This window comes from Helicoverpa zea, chromosome 1, assembly GCF_022581195.2.
Source record: "Helicoverpa zea isolate HzStark_Cry1AcR chromosome 1, ilHelZeax1.1, whole genome shotgun sequence".
Classification (NCBI taxonomy): domain Eukaryota; kingdom Metazoa; phylum Arthropoda; class Insecta; order Lepidoptera; family Noctuidae; genus Helicoverpa; species Helicoverpa zea.
The window spans coordinates 9,142,818-9,159,773 of record NC_061452.1 but is presented as its reverse complement, the minus strand read 5'-3'; the positions used below and the strand labels follow the sequence as shown (position 1 = coordinate 9,159,773).

The window sequence follows — 16,956 nt, the reverse complement described above, 5'->3', positions numbered from 1 at the left end:
TAGCCCCGCGTACAATACCTCATCGCCTACAAAGCTCTCCAACAGGGACATAGTAATCCAGCAATGGAGCAGCTCCATCTAGATCGGGGCCACCCGAGCGTAGTGCGGTGTCGTCAGCCGCGGACGTCCGGCGGCGAGCGGACGCTCGGCTCGGCGGCGCCCGCGCGCCTCGACACGGGAGTTATCTCGGCAAATCGTACCGCACAATAGTTCGCGCTCAATTTGTTCTTGTTGCGGTCGACGCGAATTCTTCGCTTGTCCAAAGGGTTGTCGACGTTGTCGTAGTTTTTTCTCCGCTCACGATCCGATGCGGCGCGCTTCGAGTGTGTCCTTTGTTATATCTCCCATTCAGGATCACACACAACCCACCTGCTATTATTAAGAGCATTTCAATCAGCAACTAATTTATTCTAACAAATCTATAGCGAGAGCAGTAACGTAAACACCCTCACCACTAGTCTGTGACTATTGGGGAGGCTACGGTCTACTATAGTTTCTCAATAAATAAGCCTTTTACATTTACCTTTTAATGCCTGATATCAGTGAATATCTCGGTGAGATTTGATTTTACATTAACTATTATCTCTTATTGATTTTATCCTCTTAAAAATCATGGAATACTTTTTCACTTTAATAATAATACATAGAATGTCCTACTTCAAAGCGAAGGCATTTCCATTAAAGCTGAGTCGTCCGCGGCTAATAGTTATTAATTAAGTGTATATTTGACCTTGCGGTGGACACAAACAAACGCGAGCTGAGTTCAATATTAGATCTTTGCTGAAATAAAAGCAAATGGGGGAGACGCGGGGCACTTGAAAGCCGCCGCCGCAGCTTCACCACTTTAAACATGTTGCTTTGAAAGCCACGTTAATTGGTGGGACGCTATTTGCTTTGCACGCCATGCGGCCTTCCAGCTTTGACATTGCCATACCATACAGATGCTATTCCTACGTGTGCCTATTACAGTGCGCCTTAAGCATTCCCTTCGTTTACCTGCATAATAAAAAATCTAGGCCAGAAAATAAACGTGGATATTTAAATGTTCATTTCAATACAAGACACTGCACTTAAATGATCCTGCAAAAGTTGAATTGCCCTAGAGCCTGCAGAAACACTTTTGAAATTTCTTTTTTATCGCATTCAAGCGATACCTATCAGTATTGTTTTACATCCGATGAATTACATTCGAGGGCGATACTGGTCGATAAAATAAAATTCACGGTATTATTTTATAAAAAAATATCTGAAGGTATTACTTTAATAGCTGCAAAATGAAAAAAAAGCTTAAAGATTCGAACGATACAATGTTTTTTGATCCGAAGATGTTTCTCCGCTTCGGGGAGTATTTAATTGAACGGGAGCATGACTCCGATGTTTTGAATAATGGTAGTAATAGACCGCACATGCCGCTCAAACAAAACTATTTATGCGCCATTCACAATGCGCGATCGCCGTGCGCCCGCACAAGCCCGCGACACGACATTAATTGATATCTTTACCATCTATTGTGGACAACATTATTTGGGAACTATCTCCGACGTAGGCATGGTAAAATATTCAGTTTAGTATAATTGGTTATTACGATATGCCATAATATTGAAAATATGAAGGAAACAGTAAAAGGAATTCTTTATTGCGTGCTTAGAAATGATGATCAATGTTAGCTGATGTGTCGCCGGCCTTCAATCATAGCGTCCGTCAACGTTGTGATTACTCTAATGTTTTCGAGTTGCGTGCGATGGCTGCGCCTGCGGTGGTCACCGCGACTACTCTGATTACCGCGATTACGATAAAAATGCACCCGCTATCGTTTAAATGCCGTTTTAAAAATAACCGCGTAATAGTCCACCGCAATAGCAATGAACACTAAAAATAAAATATTACGTGGACGGTCCCCTTAGCTTGACGTCCCTGAATAACATTGGGAATATTGCCCGATCATTATGCCGGGTGGACGTCGCTAGTGGTCCGCCATTTACATAGAGCCTACTATTAAATTATCCATTACGATCTGAATCTTCACATATAAAGTTTAGTGTTGTTGATGACTCATGCACGAATGCACTACATACCAGAAACGACTAAACTTGTATTTTATTTGGAGTAGTGCAACTCACCTTTGCCTGGCTCCTATATCTAACGCTGTACGTAGGGACGCAGACATCGCATCCAGCCCACGTCGTGCAGTTTTATATGTAGCTATAAACTTTGTCGTGTTCGGTAAGAACATAACGTATGATATTATTTGAAAATGTTTAACGGCACGTGTAAATGCCCTTATGTGGCCCGCGACTAGGCTGAGCTTAAGTACCTGATCGGTAGCTAAACTAAATTCATTTCATGACGTTTACGAGCTCTGCAACTTTATAAAATTACAAAGGGTATTATTCTATTATTTACTTTCAATTAGTATAACATAGTAATAAATAGTGATCTCTGAATTAATTACTGCAGAAATCTGTTTTCAGCAACCTACCTATATACTCTCGAAATCTCGTTAAGCAATGGTTGGAAAACTAACAAAATCAAATACATAATTTAAATTTAATAATTCGGGATGTCACAAACTTTGCGTTTGATTCACATTTAGTGTCTTATTGGTCAGTTACTCTTCCACAAATGGTATTCCCCAAGTTGAGTTTCAAGCTCAATCAAAACAATCAATCGCTTGAAACCATTAGATATGTTTGAATAGTTTTGTGGTGGCCGCACTGTAATTGTATTGAACAAATCATGATAAAGTTGTGGTTACAATTTCCGAATCATCATCAAGGATCAGCCAATGCAGAAAATAACTTTATAGAATACTTAGTCCTACTCTATATGGAGGAACCACAACCTTAGTATAAAAATAATAAAAAATGAAGTTACCATCCCATCCTTATAAAAATATATTCTCAAAGACTCTTCTTTTTAACTGGTACAATTAAGCCTTTATTCTCGGTGACTGCAGACCGTACCTATTATGTATTTTAATCCATACGCAAGTATTTTTTCTGACCCCTTAGGGGATCTAAAAATAAATGCATCGCGTGGCTAGCTCGGAACAAAAGACCAAAAAGAGCATTGCAGGAGATCGCACCTATGGAGCTGGAGTGAATCCGTAACTAAATTGCATGATTGGCGCGGTTCGCTACTTATTTGCACAATTTCCATTACTTAATCAAATTATTACCTGCTCGCCGATCGTTCCGCGAGCTGCCCGCGGTTTTTCTTATTTCCCGTGGGATTCTCGGGTTTTCTAACGATTTAGATCGTACTTATCCATAGGAAATGAGCTTTTAAATGGTGTGATCCAATTTTTTTCAATTCAATAGCTTGTTGCGGCTATAAACACCACAGAAATTGTTAAAGCATTTTGTAAGCACGTGTTTCCATGTGTAATAAATAAGACTAAAATTGCAGCAACTTTTTTGTAATTTTTGCTACAGGTACAAAATATTTCGCATTACTAAACAGGAGTTACGGGTTAGCTCGAACATAACTGACATTTTAGTCATTATAAAATCATTACAAAAGTATAAAAACATAATGTATAAAAAATGGTACCATACTCACCATTGGCATATAGTTTCTTTTACACCAAGTTCAATACATTACTGCTTAAACTATACACATACCTACGCGTGAACTTACTACTCCTCCTCATCATTATAGGTCCACTATTTGACACATACATTTATTTTTCTTTTTACGATGTCCCCAATTACTTTGGGTCGGCACAATTTGATTTACGCTTCCAGTTCTCCCTGTTACACATACAAAATTCACTCCCTTCTTATACTGAAACAATCCTACCTAAACTACAGGTACTATTGTCGCCCGTTCTTCAGCAAAACACATACATCTTCTTCCGACATCTTTTCGCAGGACGTCACTCAGCCTAACCCAAGCGGTCATCTGATTTTAGATAAAAATCGCTTGGCAAGCCTACTCCTACTTATCGCACTGTTCCATCCCCCGTCTCGGCAATTCATAAATAAAAATCACGCTACGATAAATCGCAAATTTATTTCCGAACGTTATCAATATTTTATTAGAACACTTAATTAAATAAACACTTGCCCACGCACACTCAAATAACTCAAGAATTGCCTGCTTCATAATCAGTATTACAAGAAGAAGAAACCATGTGAAAAATCACTTAATTCCCACCTAAAACAGCTTTACGATCAGTATAAATATAGATCATGGCAATAGATCTTACTTATGCAGCGCATGTCTGCAACGCTTAGCTTTATATCACACAATACAAGTTTTTTTTTACCAAGGTAAGCAGCGCTGTTGATTATAATAAAATGGCCTATTATACGCCCGTCTACGGATATCCTTTGCACAATAATGTATTTATTCTATAAGTCATTATCGGCCCTCGATGTAACACTAGATCAATCTTGAGAAAAGTTGAACGAACTAAATCTCATTTACGCTTTTTTGTTTCCAGCAGATGTTTATTGCTCCCCCTCTAGTTTGGTATAGCGTAAAATTGACAGAACGAATTGCTAAAAAGTTGTAGTAAATTTTGAAGCCAGTTTTTATTGTTGCAATTTTTGATTTGGTTATTCCATAAACATGCTTAATAGAACCGAAATGGTGTGTTCGCGTAAATATTTATCGACCGCGCACAAATTTTACAACGAATCATCGTTTTCTTAAAAACCTTTGGCAATTTTTCCTGGTCCTCGTCGTCACGGGGAGCAAAAATTGAGTACCTGCACTTAATCTGAAGTGCAGAACTTCGGATAAAATCGACGCTCGGTCGTCTTTGATATTGAAATTAATGCACCTATCAGTGGAATTTGATTGATTTCGCTTGTTAGTAGTCTGAATGTTAATAACTCATGACATCGCGGCAATGCATACCGGTCCGAGACGCAATTACAGTTTTTTGGCCCCAGTGTGCGTCGCTATTAAGTTGGCGTAGCATTTGCATGGCTCGCTTAGCTCGGCGCCTGCGCACCGTGCATTGTCCGGCGTGCCTTATGATGACACGCCGGACAATGCTTAATAGACAGTCTATTAAGCATAGCTGTGATGGATGCATTATGCTCTCTAAGATATCGATTTAATTATAAAGTTAGTGTATTTAATTACAATTTTACAATTAATTGACGATTTTTTTTCAATTTAACGTTATTTACATCTACCTCACCGGTACCAACTTAAATAATAATATATATAGGTACCTACTGTATCTACTACGTCGCTCTAGCTCTGCATTCTAGCTGCAATATTTCATTTTGTTCTTAGTTGCAGAAACAGATAAAAAGTCACCATAACTCCTCTTTATGTGACTTATGTTATTATTAACTTAGGATCTCCGTGTATTTGAATTCAGTTTATGCAGGCGAGGTCTCGTTAGAATCTGTCGTTAGACTATAAAGTCAGAATCATAAATTATTAAGTAACAGCGCACTCGCTGTTTTATCCATACGCGTTTTATGTTAATATAAGCACCTTTATTTCTCGCGTGGGATAAAGTAACTACACAATTTAGTAAAATACTAATACAGTTATAAAATACACCGTGTATTTTCTATTATGAAGCCACCACGTGCAGCCGGTACAGCTAATAGATTTGATAGCCTGCGATAGGCTACATTGATTCGCGTCGCGCCGTCGCGCATCGCCCTCACGTCAGTGGTTATGTGTTTAAGCAATTACTCCCTAGAGATTGAAGGTACAACATCAGTCTTGGCTGTAAGATCGCTTCCCGTTATAATTGACGTACACACGAGGGCCTGCCGAGGTGTCAGAAGACTGGAGGGACCGCGAAGGCACGCCTCACACCTCCACTATAATTTACCCGGACCGTCTACGCGGAAACCCCTAATCACGAGTGTTTAGTAAAATCATCATTTTCAACACATTCGGAGTTTGCATCGATAAACATTACGATACTCACTACAACATTAATTAAAGCTATTTAATTAATTGTAACTTGTAGTTAAATTATAACTGTTTACGTTACATTACCTATGTCGCTTTCACGATTATTGTTGGTTATGTCAGAGATAAAGGTTTCTTATTAATATTACGTTGTGCCTTGTTGCAATTAATTAAGGTTGTTGGCTCTGGCACTGCCTGCAGCGAAGGACAGCTTAGTCGTTTGTGAAAAAATATGAGAAGAGGTTTATTGCACCCAGCTAAATGTTTTACTGCATGAAAGTCGTTGCCGCGAGTTCTACGTACACACAAAGACCTTAGTTTAAGTATCCTTAAAATATACTCAAATGATTTTCATGTCGTTACAAAAGACCAGAAATTCAAATGGTTCCTAAAACATAACTTAGTTTTTAATTTTGGCTAGTTCAGCATACCCCTTTCCCTTCCTTTACTTCTTCTGTACCTAGGAAAAAGTAATATTCAATATGCGGCAGAAACTAGAAAATTGCGGGTGTTATCATAATTTTGTAGTGTTGACGTGTGATTTCCTCCCCAAAGGTTCAAGGTTATGAACGTGATTTTGAAATATCGTAAAACCAATCTCAATGGCTCATCTGTGGCGCCGATCACTGCTTTCTCACGACCAAATAGCACTGCTTGCTTCTTTATTTTAATCCTTATTATAAATATCATAAGAACCTTAATCGGTTGTTGATTGAAACTGTAGATGTTTTTATGTTTTCTGTCCTAAGTGTTTTGTTTGAAGGTCGTGTTTAACAGCCTGTTGTGCCGTTCTTTGTTATCTGAGTTGACTGTAAAAATATTGACACTAGATCAACAGTATAGACGGGACATGCTCGCTGGATCATAAACGGACAATGGCAACTGCTTCAAATCATAAGAACACACAGTAATGACCCTTCTTGGCAGTCGGGTAAAAAGGATAGGTAATATGTAAACTACATAGCCCAGTGGTGTAGTTAAGTAGGTACCTACCACTCGTGACCAATTTAAACCTGTATTTTTATTGAAATTATCTACATTCTTATTTATCGTGGTTGAGTAATGGCCTGTAATCAAACTAATTTCTGTGGTAGAACTTGGTATAAGTCTAAATCACAATGTTTTATGTGTTGTTGCAAATTCTCTTCATTCAGTCGAAGCATAATTTATCAATGAACCAAGATTTATTAATGAATAGCTGCTTACAAAGCGTCGCTCAAAAGATCGCATGATCACCTTATCCACATTCCTGTCTCATTCTATCTGGAAAACATTCTCAGATTACTGCTAATGCAGACTTTATTATTTCCGTTACACAGTCGTTCACAAATACTCAAAGTGGAAATTCATGGCGTATCATGGTGTTCACATCGGTGCACCGTGCGCCGACGCAGCAGCGCGCGGCGTATCTAAAGCTCAATTGCACAATTAGTGTTGCCTCCATTGTGCTTCCGGATTCCCTCGGGATTGCGCTCAGCTCTCAGGCTCTCAACATAGATTTTCTTGGTCGACACTACGCTTATTATATTCTATGAGCGTCGCCGTCATAGCTGTCCGTGTTCATACACGATGACGATAAATTCCTGTCGTAAAATTTTGCACAACGTGATTAATAATAGTTGCGAATTAATAGCGGTCAAGTATAAAACGGACGTTTCCGCAAGTAATGCGCAAACACGTCCGTATCGCGATTTATATTATGTACTATGATGGTGGCTTCACCTTGAATTATTAACCAAGGATATGAGCATCAACACCCGGCAATTAAAATATAATCCAGAACCTTCCGGGAAACCGAGCGCGGGATCCGCAGACACCTCCCGCTGCTCGTCAATCCTGCCCAAGATTCCTGTCCCGGCCGTCAAGAAATAACCACTTTTAATTATCATTTACCATCTTCCTGTCTAATTTGCAATGTTTATAATAGATGCAACTTACAATCGAAACTTTCGAACGTAACGTAAAAATGTTAAGTGTATTCTAACTTATTAGAAACGATCCTCATCAAGCCGTGATATTTCACACTATTCTAACAACTCTTTGGAACGGCTATGTTAACCCATAATAATCCCGTGACTAAGTTGACAGTAGTGCCCACAGGTATTATTCATACTTGCGTTAAAAGTAATGTCTTGCGTCTCTCCGTGAGAAAGCAGAAAAATGGTGGCTTTGAATGTATCTGGTAAATTGGTACTGGGAACTATTTTATGTATTGCAACAAGCACACAAACACTTGACGTGTAATAAATCACGAGCATTGAGCAGTAAACTATGAAAAAGAGCCGTGAAAAGAACATTGTATGATGCAAATCCTTGACCTCGGATATTCTATTCAGATGTCATTATTATTCCTGACTCGTATCGCCATTAAGAGACTACAACTTTGAAAGTACCTACAAGGAAAGTATTCGCGTACAAAACCTAAGCGGTCATAAATAATACGAGGCGAGCGGAGTCAGCTAATGAATTACGAGTGCGAGGCTCATAATAGCGGGTCGCGCGCGGCGCTAAATGCTGCGCACGCGGTTGCCGCCGCCCGCCGCCGCCGCGGGCAATGTACGCACCGCGCCACGCAACCAACCCCCAGCTTACAGAACGCCGACCGCCGCGCAGCTAACAAAGAACGCCGATCTCGTGCGAATAGTTCACGCTCTGCCTCTTGCATCATTGTAATAGACGGATGGACCGAGTCAACGACACCCGTCGACGAGTCATCGCCATCATCATTCAACTCGAACTGTCTTCCCAAACCAGTGCAGAGTCGTAATGAATCATTACGAGTATTACGATGCACGTTCCGAGATGATACTGATATAATGCGATAAGCTGAACAACGCGAACTGGAAGAGCAGAATTTATAGGAGGCTGCGATGCGCCAAGGCCGCCCAGTCGTTGCTATTATGTAAATAATGCACTCCTATGTCGTGCCCTCTGTGGCACTAGCTTACCGACTACGGCTGTTCATCATAGCGACCCCTTCACATACCTTAGCTCTCATTATTTTCGTTGCTTGCATGTGTTTGAGAAAACGTATAATCTTCTCCAGAAGGACTTTGTAATGTGCTAGTTAAGTCTACATTTTGTACCATTAAAAAGACAAGTAATCACCTCGGAAATAGAGACCTTAATTACAGCACTGCTAATGTATGCAGTCAGTGCTACATCTGAATTGATAGAACACGTATTAATTGCATACTGGTCTAGTACTTTAGATAAAACGGGCGTGAAGGTAAAGGCAGTCCTGAGCAAATTGTAACACTTAACTGTTGGAAATAATGAGTCACCGTGCAGTAATCACAACTTGTCACGGTTGTAACGGTATTGCAATTTTAATAATACAATGCAATTCAATGCATTATACAATATACAAAAGCTTTGGTATAAAATCCAAACTGCTGCGTAGACATTAATAGGAAGATCACTGAATATGAATTGTTTAGTTAACGGTTTTAAGTACCTACCTATGTACGTTATGTATTTATTTAAATTCCGTCTCTAACCCAATAGGCACTATTCTTGGTCGTTACTTCCTACCTAGAAATAACTAGCTTGATTCACGAGTTGTTTGTTTTATTTACGAATATCAGCTGCAGTCGTGAGGCACGTCAAACTGATCACACCCGCGACTCCTAAATCAATAGGAGCGGATCGGCGCGGAAGCGTTCACCGCTGCCCTGCAGAGGTGCTGCCCATGTGCGCTTATCAAGTTCATCACTGTCGCCTCGACACGATCCACACGTGGAGGCCATTATACCATCCTCATATTGCATAGAATATAACCAAATAGCGCACAACTTCGTTTGCTGAAAACCTTTGCAATTTGAAATTCTCATAAAAAACGCAACCAGCGCCCATGGTGGGCACTTAAAACATTTTTGGCCTTAATTAGAGCTGTGAAAATAATAAATACCCTCGCTGGAGTGCTCCCTGGCTAATGGTGACTGCATTCCGACAGTGAGGATTGTCGCCGGAGAAAAGTGGCGTGTCATTGAACCGCCCTGTGGTGAATTGCTCCGCTTCCGCCAACACCCGGCAAATAAAATCAATTATTGTGATGCCGTTACTCCTCTCGTCTAATTTACGACCTGTACACTAACAATAAAGAACCCTTTACCATTGGAACGTCATCCTCATGAAGATATAATAACAAAGGTAACACCATACATATACCTATCCACATTCTCTTGCATCTAACTAATGGATGTACCTGTCATTCCTGGTAACTGATTCAGCAAGGCTATAAATACAAGCTAGGCACGTGTGTTAATTCTATAGAACGCTATTTAATAAAGATAACCACGTCATGTTATTGTCGCGGAGGCACCGGATAAGCGCTGCGACCGGCCGATTGTCTCGCGACTATCGTAAATAACTCGCGCTGTGTCCGGTGTCGACCACGAATACAGAGTTGCCGACGACGGCTGGCGAATCCTGGCGTCGCCGCCGAGCCCTCCGCGTCCCCTAACGCGGACCGCTCCACCTCGCCTTCCGTCGAACGCGCAACCTAGCAGGCGAACAAACGTCGCGTCCTTCGCTCGACACGCGCTCGCCGAAGACCCGTGGTTGCGCGTGCTCTCGGACCGCTCACAGGAAACAGCCTCCGCGCTAGGAATACGGATGAGCGTGACGTGTGCCATGGGCCCGCCGACTTATCTAAACTGAACCCTAGTCTCCGGCGGTATCTACCGAAGTTAAATTATTACTGTCTCTAGGTGTCCATTTACAAAGCGTAAAGTATCCCTATTTATCGACGACGAGCAATTTGAGCAATATAACGACGACTCGGGCCAAGGACTGCAATTGGCCGTCGGCTATGAATTCCAGCTGAGGTAGAAACAATGGACATATGATATAAATAGGTGGAATAAATATAAAATGCTAGTGTTTATTTGGTCTATTTACTGGCTGAACGATATGCGAAGGGTGCATAGAGGGCGGGCAGGGATCGAGCGAGCCCGAAGTATTGCCGAGGTCCGATAGCATCGGTGCGCAGCGCGCTATAAATAGATGAGCAGGCAGACCCTTGAACCAGCCGCGGTCGTCACTATGCGCCTCGAAGGGTTACTGCTTAATAAAGTTGATAATACACCCAAGTATTGTAGCGGCACTAGCGGATAGCAGACACCAGTTAATTAAATACAAGTCGCTTCACATTTCATAGAACTACATTTTATTTTTCTATTGTGTGATCAAGGCAGGATATAAGGTTTTTTGATACTGAACGGTAAAGGAATTGACATTGATTTAGTAAAATTGGCAGAGCTCTTTTTTTACTCTCTCTGCAGAATACCTACAGCCTTTTAAATAGGCAAGGCAGCAAAATAACTTAGTTAGAGGTAATTAAGTGCTAGCAAGCGACATCCCTGTTCGTTGCTCCGGTACCGCAACAATCCACCATAAAACACGGCAGACGGGGTGCAGCTTCTCGCTTGTTCGCTTTCATTCGCGCATGCGGACGACGCTTATTTTTTTCCCTGATTAGAGTAAAAGATGCGCAACCGGTCGCGGAGCGAAGGCCGCAGCCAGGGACGGGCGTGAGTCGCGCTGCGCCCGCGCCGCGCCTCGCGCCGCCTCCGCGCCCGCTAATGATGCGACTCCACTGAACCACTCCTAATTGGACGAACGCCCGACCGCTCCAGGAAAAAATATCCACCAACCATGCGCACTACACAGAATAATCAGAATTGCAAAACTCCACTTTGAATCATACAAATTATTAAATTCCAGCTAAATCAACTAACATGCAACATACGCTGCTAATTATAAAATTGTGCCCTTACCTGGAACTGCTTTGTAGAAACCTTTCGCACATTCGCTTATTATCACTTATCAAGATATGTGAGGTGTGAATATAAAATGTTTCAGTTCTGGGAACTATAAAGTTTCCGAGTTACATCACAGGGTCACTTTAATGACATAATAATGTTTTATAAACACCATTACAGTTACTTGTATTCTTTTCCTGAGGTACCTTGGCGAATGCGATTATGTCAGAGGCACGTACTCTATAAGAATTGCCCTTTAATAACGGTAGAAATATAGTGAACAGTCGTAGATTGCAGACGAACTAAGTCTACCTAGCTGTAAGTAATGATACAATTGACGTTTGTTATTTTTCATTTAGCGGCACCTGGGGGTCTCGTGATTCTGTGACGAGGAAGTTTAGATATATTGCCGACTAGATATTAAAATCCAATCTCTACGTGACAGTAGTATTAATTACAAACTGGTTTAGCCATCGATTGATTTATCTAGACGATATCCAAGCTATGTCCAAGCAGAAAAATTTGCAAAGGTAAAATAATGACCCCTCTCAATATTAGTATTAAAAATAACTCTGCTTGCCTTTAATTAAAACTGATATGTACAACAAAAAGAAAACAAACCCGTATGGACATCTGAATCCAATGCGAGATGTAAATTTTTAACCCCTAGCGCAAAACGAAAAGGTTGATAACTTGGTCGGTTGTTTGTAGCATTCAGTATTGCGACGAGTATATCTGTTAATCTGTGGCTCCGGACCTCTGCTTACACACCGCACTGTGTGAACATTTCATGATGCTGTTCTTTGATATAGCCACCTTTAAAATGTATTACCTCGGCTTTTATGCCCTACAAACTATCAGTAAAAAACAAATACCATGTTGAATGATAAGAGCGATAAACATAATATATTGAATCTTTGGCAGAGAGGGGAGCTCGTGTCTAAGTACCTAATAGTCGTCGCAAGGGTCTAACATAAGGTTAAGCAATGCTTGGTGTGTTCGGTCCGTGGATGGAATACCGTCATGACGAGTTCCTCCATGACAAATAAATTGCTCCATGGCTGTCATTTTAACAGTTTTTCAGGCATTAAGGGTAGTCAGAAGGCAGAAAGTCTTGGAACCAGTATTAAGGGGATAACTGAGTGTAGGGAGCCAGATAGGCAGTTGTTTCGTGTAAACCACTAGGGCTGGAAGCCGACCTCAATATTGTTGGAAAAACTCTAAGAGATGAAGCAAAATGGCATAAGAAAGACACATTCAGGAATGTTTCTATAAAATCCATTTCTACGTCCAATTCCTCATCACTGACCGTGAGCCCGGTTTGTGATATTGGACATTCCATTATTTTTTCGCAGTTAATAAAAAGAATGATAAGAAAGAATTTCTCTATGTTTATTACTAATAGGTATATTTGAAGACAAAGGTTTTAACGCATTTTGTGTTTTTGATCTTCCAACTATTATTTTATAATGGATTTTTCTAGGCATTCCCATCAGTACCAACCAAGTCTTGTGCGGCCTACTCATTGAACCATTCAGGCGGAGACACAAAAGGCTATAAATTTAATGACTAAAATCCTCATACAGGAAGTTTTAATGTTTATTACATGTGTTTTAAGATGTCTTTGGAATAGCATACAATTCGCAATTGTCTGTCAATAACCAATTCACTGGAGCCGTCGCCGCTGCACAGCACTTCGTCATCGAGAAATGTTTTTTGACAGCATTACATGTGCGTGCTCTCAGCTGCGCCGGCGCACCTGACAATATGTCACTAGGAATTCCTACGTGGTCACCCATTTCATTTCAGTTAATAGCTTGTCATTTTAAACTAACTCCGTAAAGTTTTCTTTGTGCTATGGGAGAGCCTTATATGAGCTTGAATCAATTATAAATTTTATATACCCGCCCGTGTATTAGTTTTCCTTGCGTTCGTGTCCCGCATCTAATGAGATATAACCGCTACAATCGAGGTGCTTTATGAAGTTGTAAAATAAACGGATTCAACGCGGCCTTATGTCTGATGTTTAACTGACAACGCTTGACTCTCGACCCACGGTCGTGTCATTTTAATTCAATGGACGTGTCTTGGCGCACTATCGGCACTAACTTGTCGTTCATAAGATTTCCTGGTTATCTCGCCCTGTAAATTGTCTTTTCCTATTGCAGCCATCGATGCGGCTTGACTAATGAAGATTTAAATCGACGGTGGTGTAAACCGAGTCCCGTTTTGCATCCTTCTATTTATCATACTAAGGTGAGATAACTTTACAGCCAACCAGATATATAATTTCCTGAATGAAATACATATCAAATATACTGCTTTGTCGAAAGCTTGCATCAAAATGCCACAGCGGAAACATGGAACAACCGATTTTATGTTGGTCCAGATCGAACAGTTTTAATTATAAACCAGGAATTGAGAGCTGAAAGAGTATTTAATAGTAAATGTATACTAATATTTCAGGGACTAATAGAATATCTTGTCCGGGTGTGGAAGAAGCCACCGCTGGTGTACTGTGACTACCACGGACACTCGCGCAAGAAGAATGTGTTCTTCTACGGCTGCGCCGGCGCTGAGAGCTGGTGTAGCAACGACCGAATAGTGCCAGACGAACCAGTCAAATATTTAGTAAGCTAACCTGATGAGAATTAGATATAAAGTCACTCATTCAAGTTTCCAAAAGTCTTCCCTCAAAAACGCTCTCCCTTCACCACTTCCTATGTGTTTTTGCTGGATAGAAGAAATGGTGGAATAAACTCCCCAGCAACAGAATTATGTCTGTAAGGTTTATAAAACCTATCATTAAAGCGTAAACGTTGGTGAGAATGTCACTTTTAATTCAACTCACTTTTACGTTATATTTCTAATTTATAAAAATAAGTACCTACTTCCTTGTTCTAAAAACACCAGCATTTAAAACATCCTTTATGGTAACTTAAGCATCTCACGTTTTACGACATCCGTTTACTTTATCATTACTTTTTAATAGACCAAATGACGTAACCTCATGATTCCTTATGGCAGATGCTGCCAGCCCTGATGCATCGGATATCCCCAGCATTCGCGCTGGGCTCCTGCTCCTTCAGAGTGGAACGGGAACGAGAAAGCACGGCCAGGGTCACCGTGTGGAGACACCTTGGCGTTACTAGGTCCTACACAATGGAAGCATCCTTCTGTGGATTTGATAGAGGGCCCTTCAAGGTAAGTAGACTGACGGTGTTTAGCTTGTTTTTTTTTAAATTTTCCCAGTATCATCTTTTGATAAGTAGGTACTATATTTACAAGCTACTATATTTAAAAGCTCAAGATTAGACTAATGCTGTAGTAGTGTGACCACTCTGTAGTGGATAGTCCAACTCCCCACAAATTGTGAATAACGAGACGCATGAATTTTATTTTTTACTCTACCGATGTAAAAACGAGGATTATTCCGAAGTAATTATATAATGATACGCGTTCTATCACACTTATACTCCAATTAGAAATGACAGATCTTCAGATTGATGATAACGATAGTTAGTTACCCGCCATGTGGGCTAATACATCTAGCGGTGTCCATCCCATAGTGGATACCAGATCCGCCTGATAAGGCCGACGGTCGCTACAAATCTTCCATCTTCTTTATGTGGGAAGACAGCTATTCGTACGTTGTTTTATTATTGAATCATCCCTGCGAGGGCCTGGTGTGATTGCGAATGTTTCCATACGATGCGCTATTGTAGGTAAATTGTTTTAATTATAACTAGCAATATTTATTGTAAACCTGTCGAATTACCACCATATTATTGGTAATGTTGAAACAATTAGCTCGCCTATGGCATAACTTCAGCTAAATAGAGCTAATATTGTTTCAACAAGAAATCAAAGCTGTTTCCTATTCATTAAGAAACCCTCGGACTCCTTCAGGGCTATAGCCGGCAATTAGTCCAAGTACAAGTTTTAATTGGCATACCCAGCGGTCTATGTGCCTACTTATAATAAAAACTATAATTAATTATCCTGTCAAGTGCCTTGTAAAACTGCAGGATGCCATCATGATAATCCTATCAATAAATACCTAATCAGTGATGCAGCGTACGTGAATGACTCAACAATAATGTCATATTCCATACGCGAATTCATGACACGAAGCTGCAATACGACATGACGTATACTCATATGAATAATACTGGTAGAAATAAACTTAGCCTCCTCACCCGTCGTGATCGAAGGACAGGAATTAAGCAATGTATGAAAATGTGGAATGTAATAATATTTCACGGAGGCAATATTTAAGAAGTAGTAGGTAACATACGTCCTAGCATTGTATGTTGGCACCTGCGATATTAGCGACTCGTGTTGAGAATAGCATGGTTCATAAATATATAATCTCCCCCTACAGTTCTTGAACAAGTCAATTCGCAGAAATGTGTTTTATAAAATAATATTTTATCCAATTCCCAGGGCTTCCACTTAAACACTCATCACCTTCAGAGCGTGGGCAGCGACTTCTGCGAGGCTCTCAACGGCCTCAACGACACCGCTACCAATGTAGACATACAACTCACCAAGGATCTGAACGGGTTAGTGGACGACTTGACGCCATCCGTCATTCACTTTATGTACCAGACGTAATATATCCAGCCCTATAAGTAAACCGATGTTGACAAGCGGTTTCCAATAATTTAACACCAGTGCGTAAGAGCCACGCCACACTGGCGCTTACTTTATTTATCCAGACCACTTTGTTCACCGCACGAGTTTCTCTTCGAAGTTTATGGGCATAAATTTTGCTCAACTTGAAAAAGTTATGCCAATATTGTTTCTAAAGTTGTAAAAGCTATTTTTGGATAGGATTCTAGTCTTTTTAATTATAAGACAAAGTATTCTACCTCATAAGCTATATTTTTCGAAAATTGACAGCCATTTTTATGAACCGTTATTTGTTTGACAGAAATATCATAGAGATCAATTTAACTGGTGCAGAAAAAGACAGGCAAGTTACAAACTGAACAAATGAAACAAAAACTAACCACTTTATACCAAATCACTTTATACCCGATTGCCAAGAAGGGTTATGTTTTCAAAAACATTCATTCTGCCATTGAGAAACTTTCTAAACCTCCATTCACCTAACAAGAAATAATCTGATTTTATCTATAACGACCACAAAATTGAGCGTCACATTATTTACTTACATATAGGCATGAAAATTGCTTATCCATTTACTATTACAGTCTACATGACACGAACTGACATTTCTCAGCTAATTAACCGAAAAAATAAGAGTTTTCAAAATTTTTGCTATTTTGTAAAA

General features: G+C 40.3%; 1 protein-coding gene across 6 annotated transcripts in view; it reads left to right on the top strand.

Moving 5' to 3' along the window:
- Positions 1–16,956, top strand: part of LOC124635162 (cytosolic carboxypeptidase 1-like) — a 52,652-nt gene that overhangs the window by 34,582 nt on the left and 1,114 nt on the right. For 5 of the 6 annotated variants that reach the window (XM_047170996.1, XM_047171004.1, XM_047170979.1 and 2 more), the window contains 5 exons: positions 13,826–13,913; positions 14,124–14,288; positions 14,685–14,861; positions 16,104–16,222; positions 16,594–16,635. In XM_047170996.1, coding sequence (XP_047026952.1) covers positions 13,826–13,913; positions 14,124–14,288; positions 14,685–14,861; positions 16,104–16,222; positions 16,594–16,635 — 591 coding nt within the window. The remainder of the gene's footprint in view (positions 1–13,825; positions 13,914–14,123; positions 14,289–14,684; positions 14,862–16,103; positions 16,223–16,593; positions 16,636–16,956) is intronic. The other variant, XM_047170988.1, reaches the window with a different exon arrangement.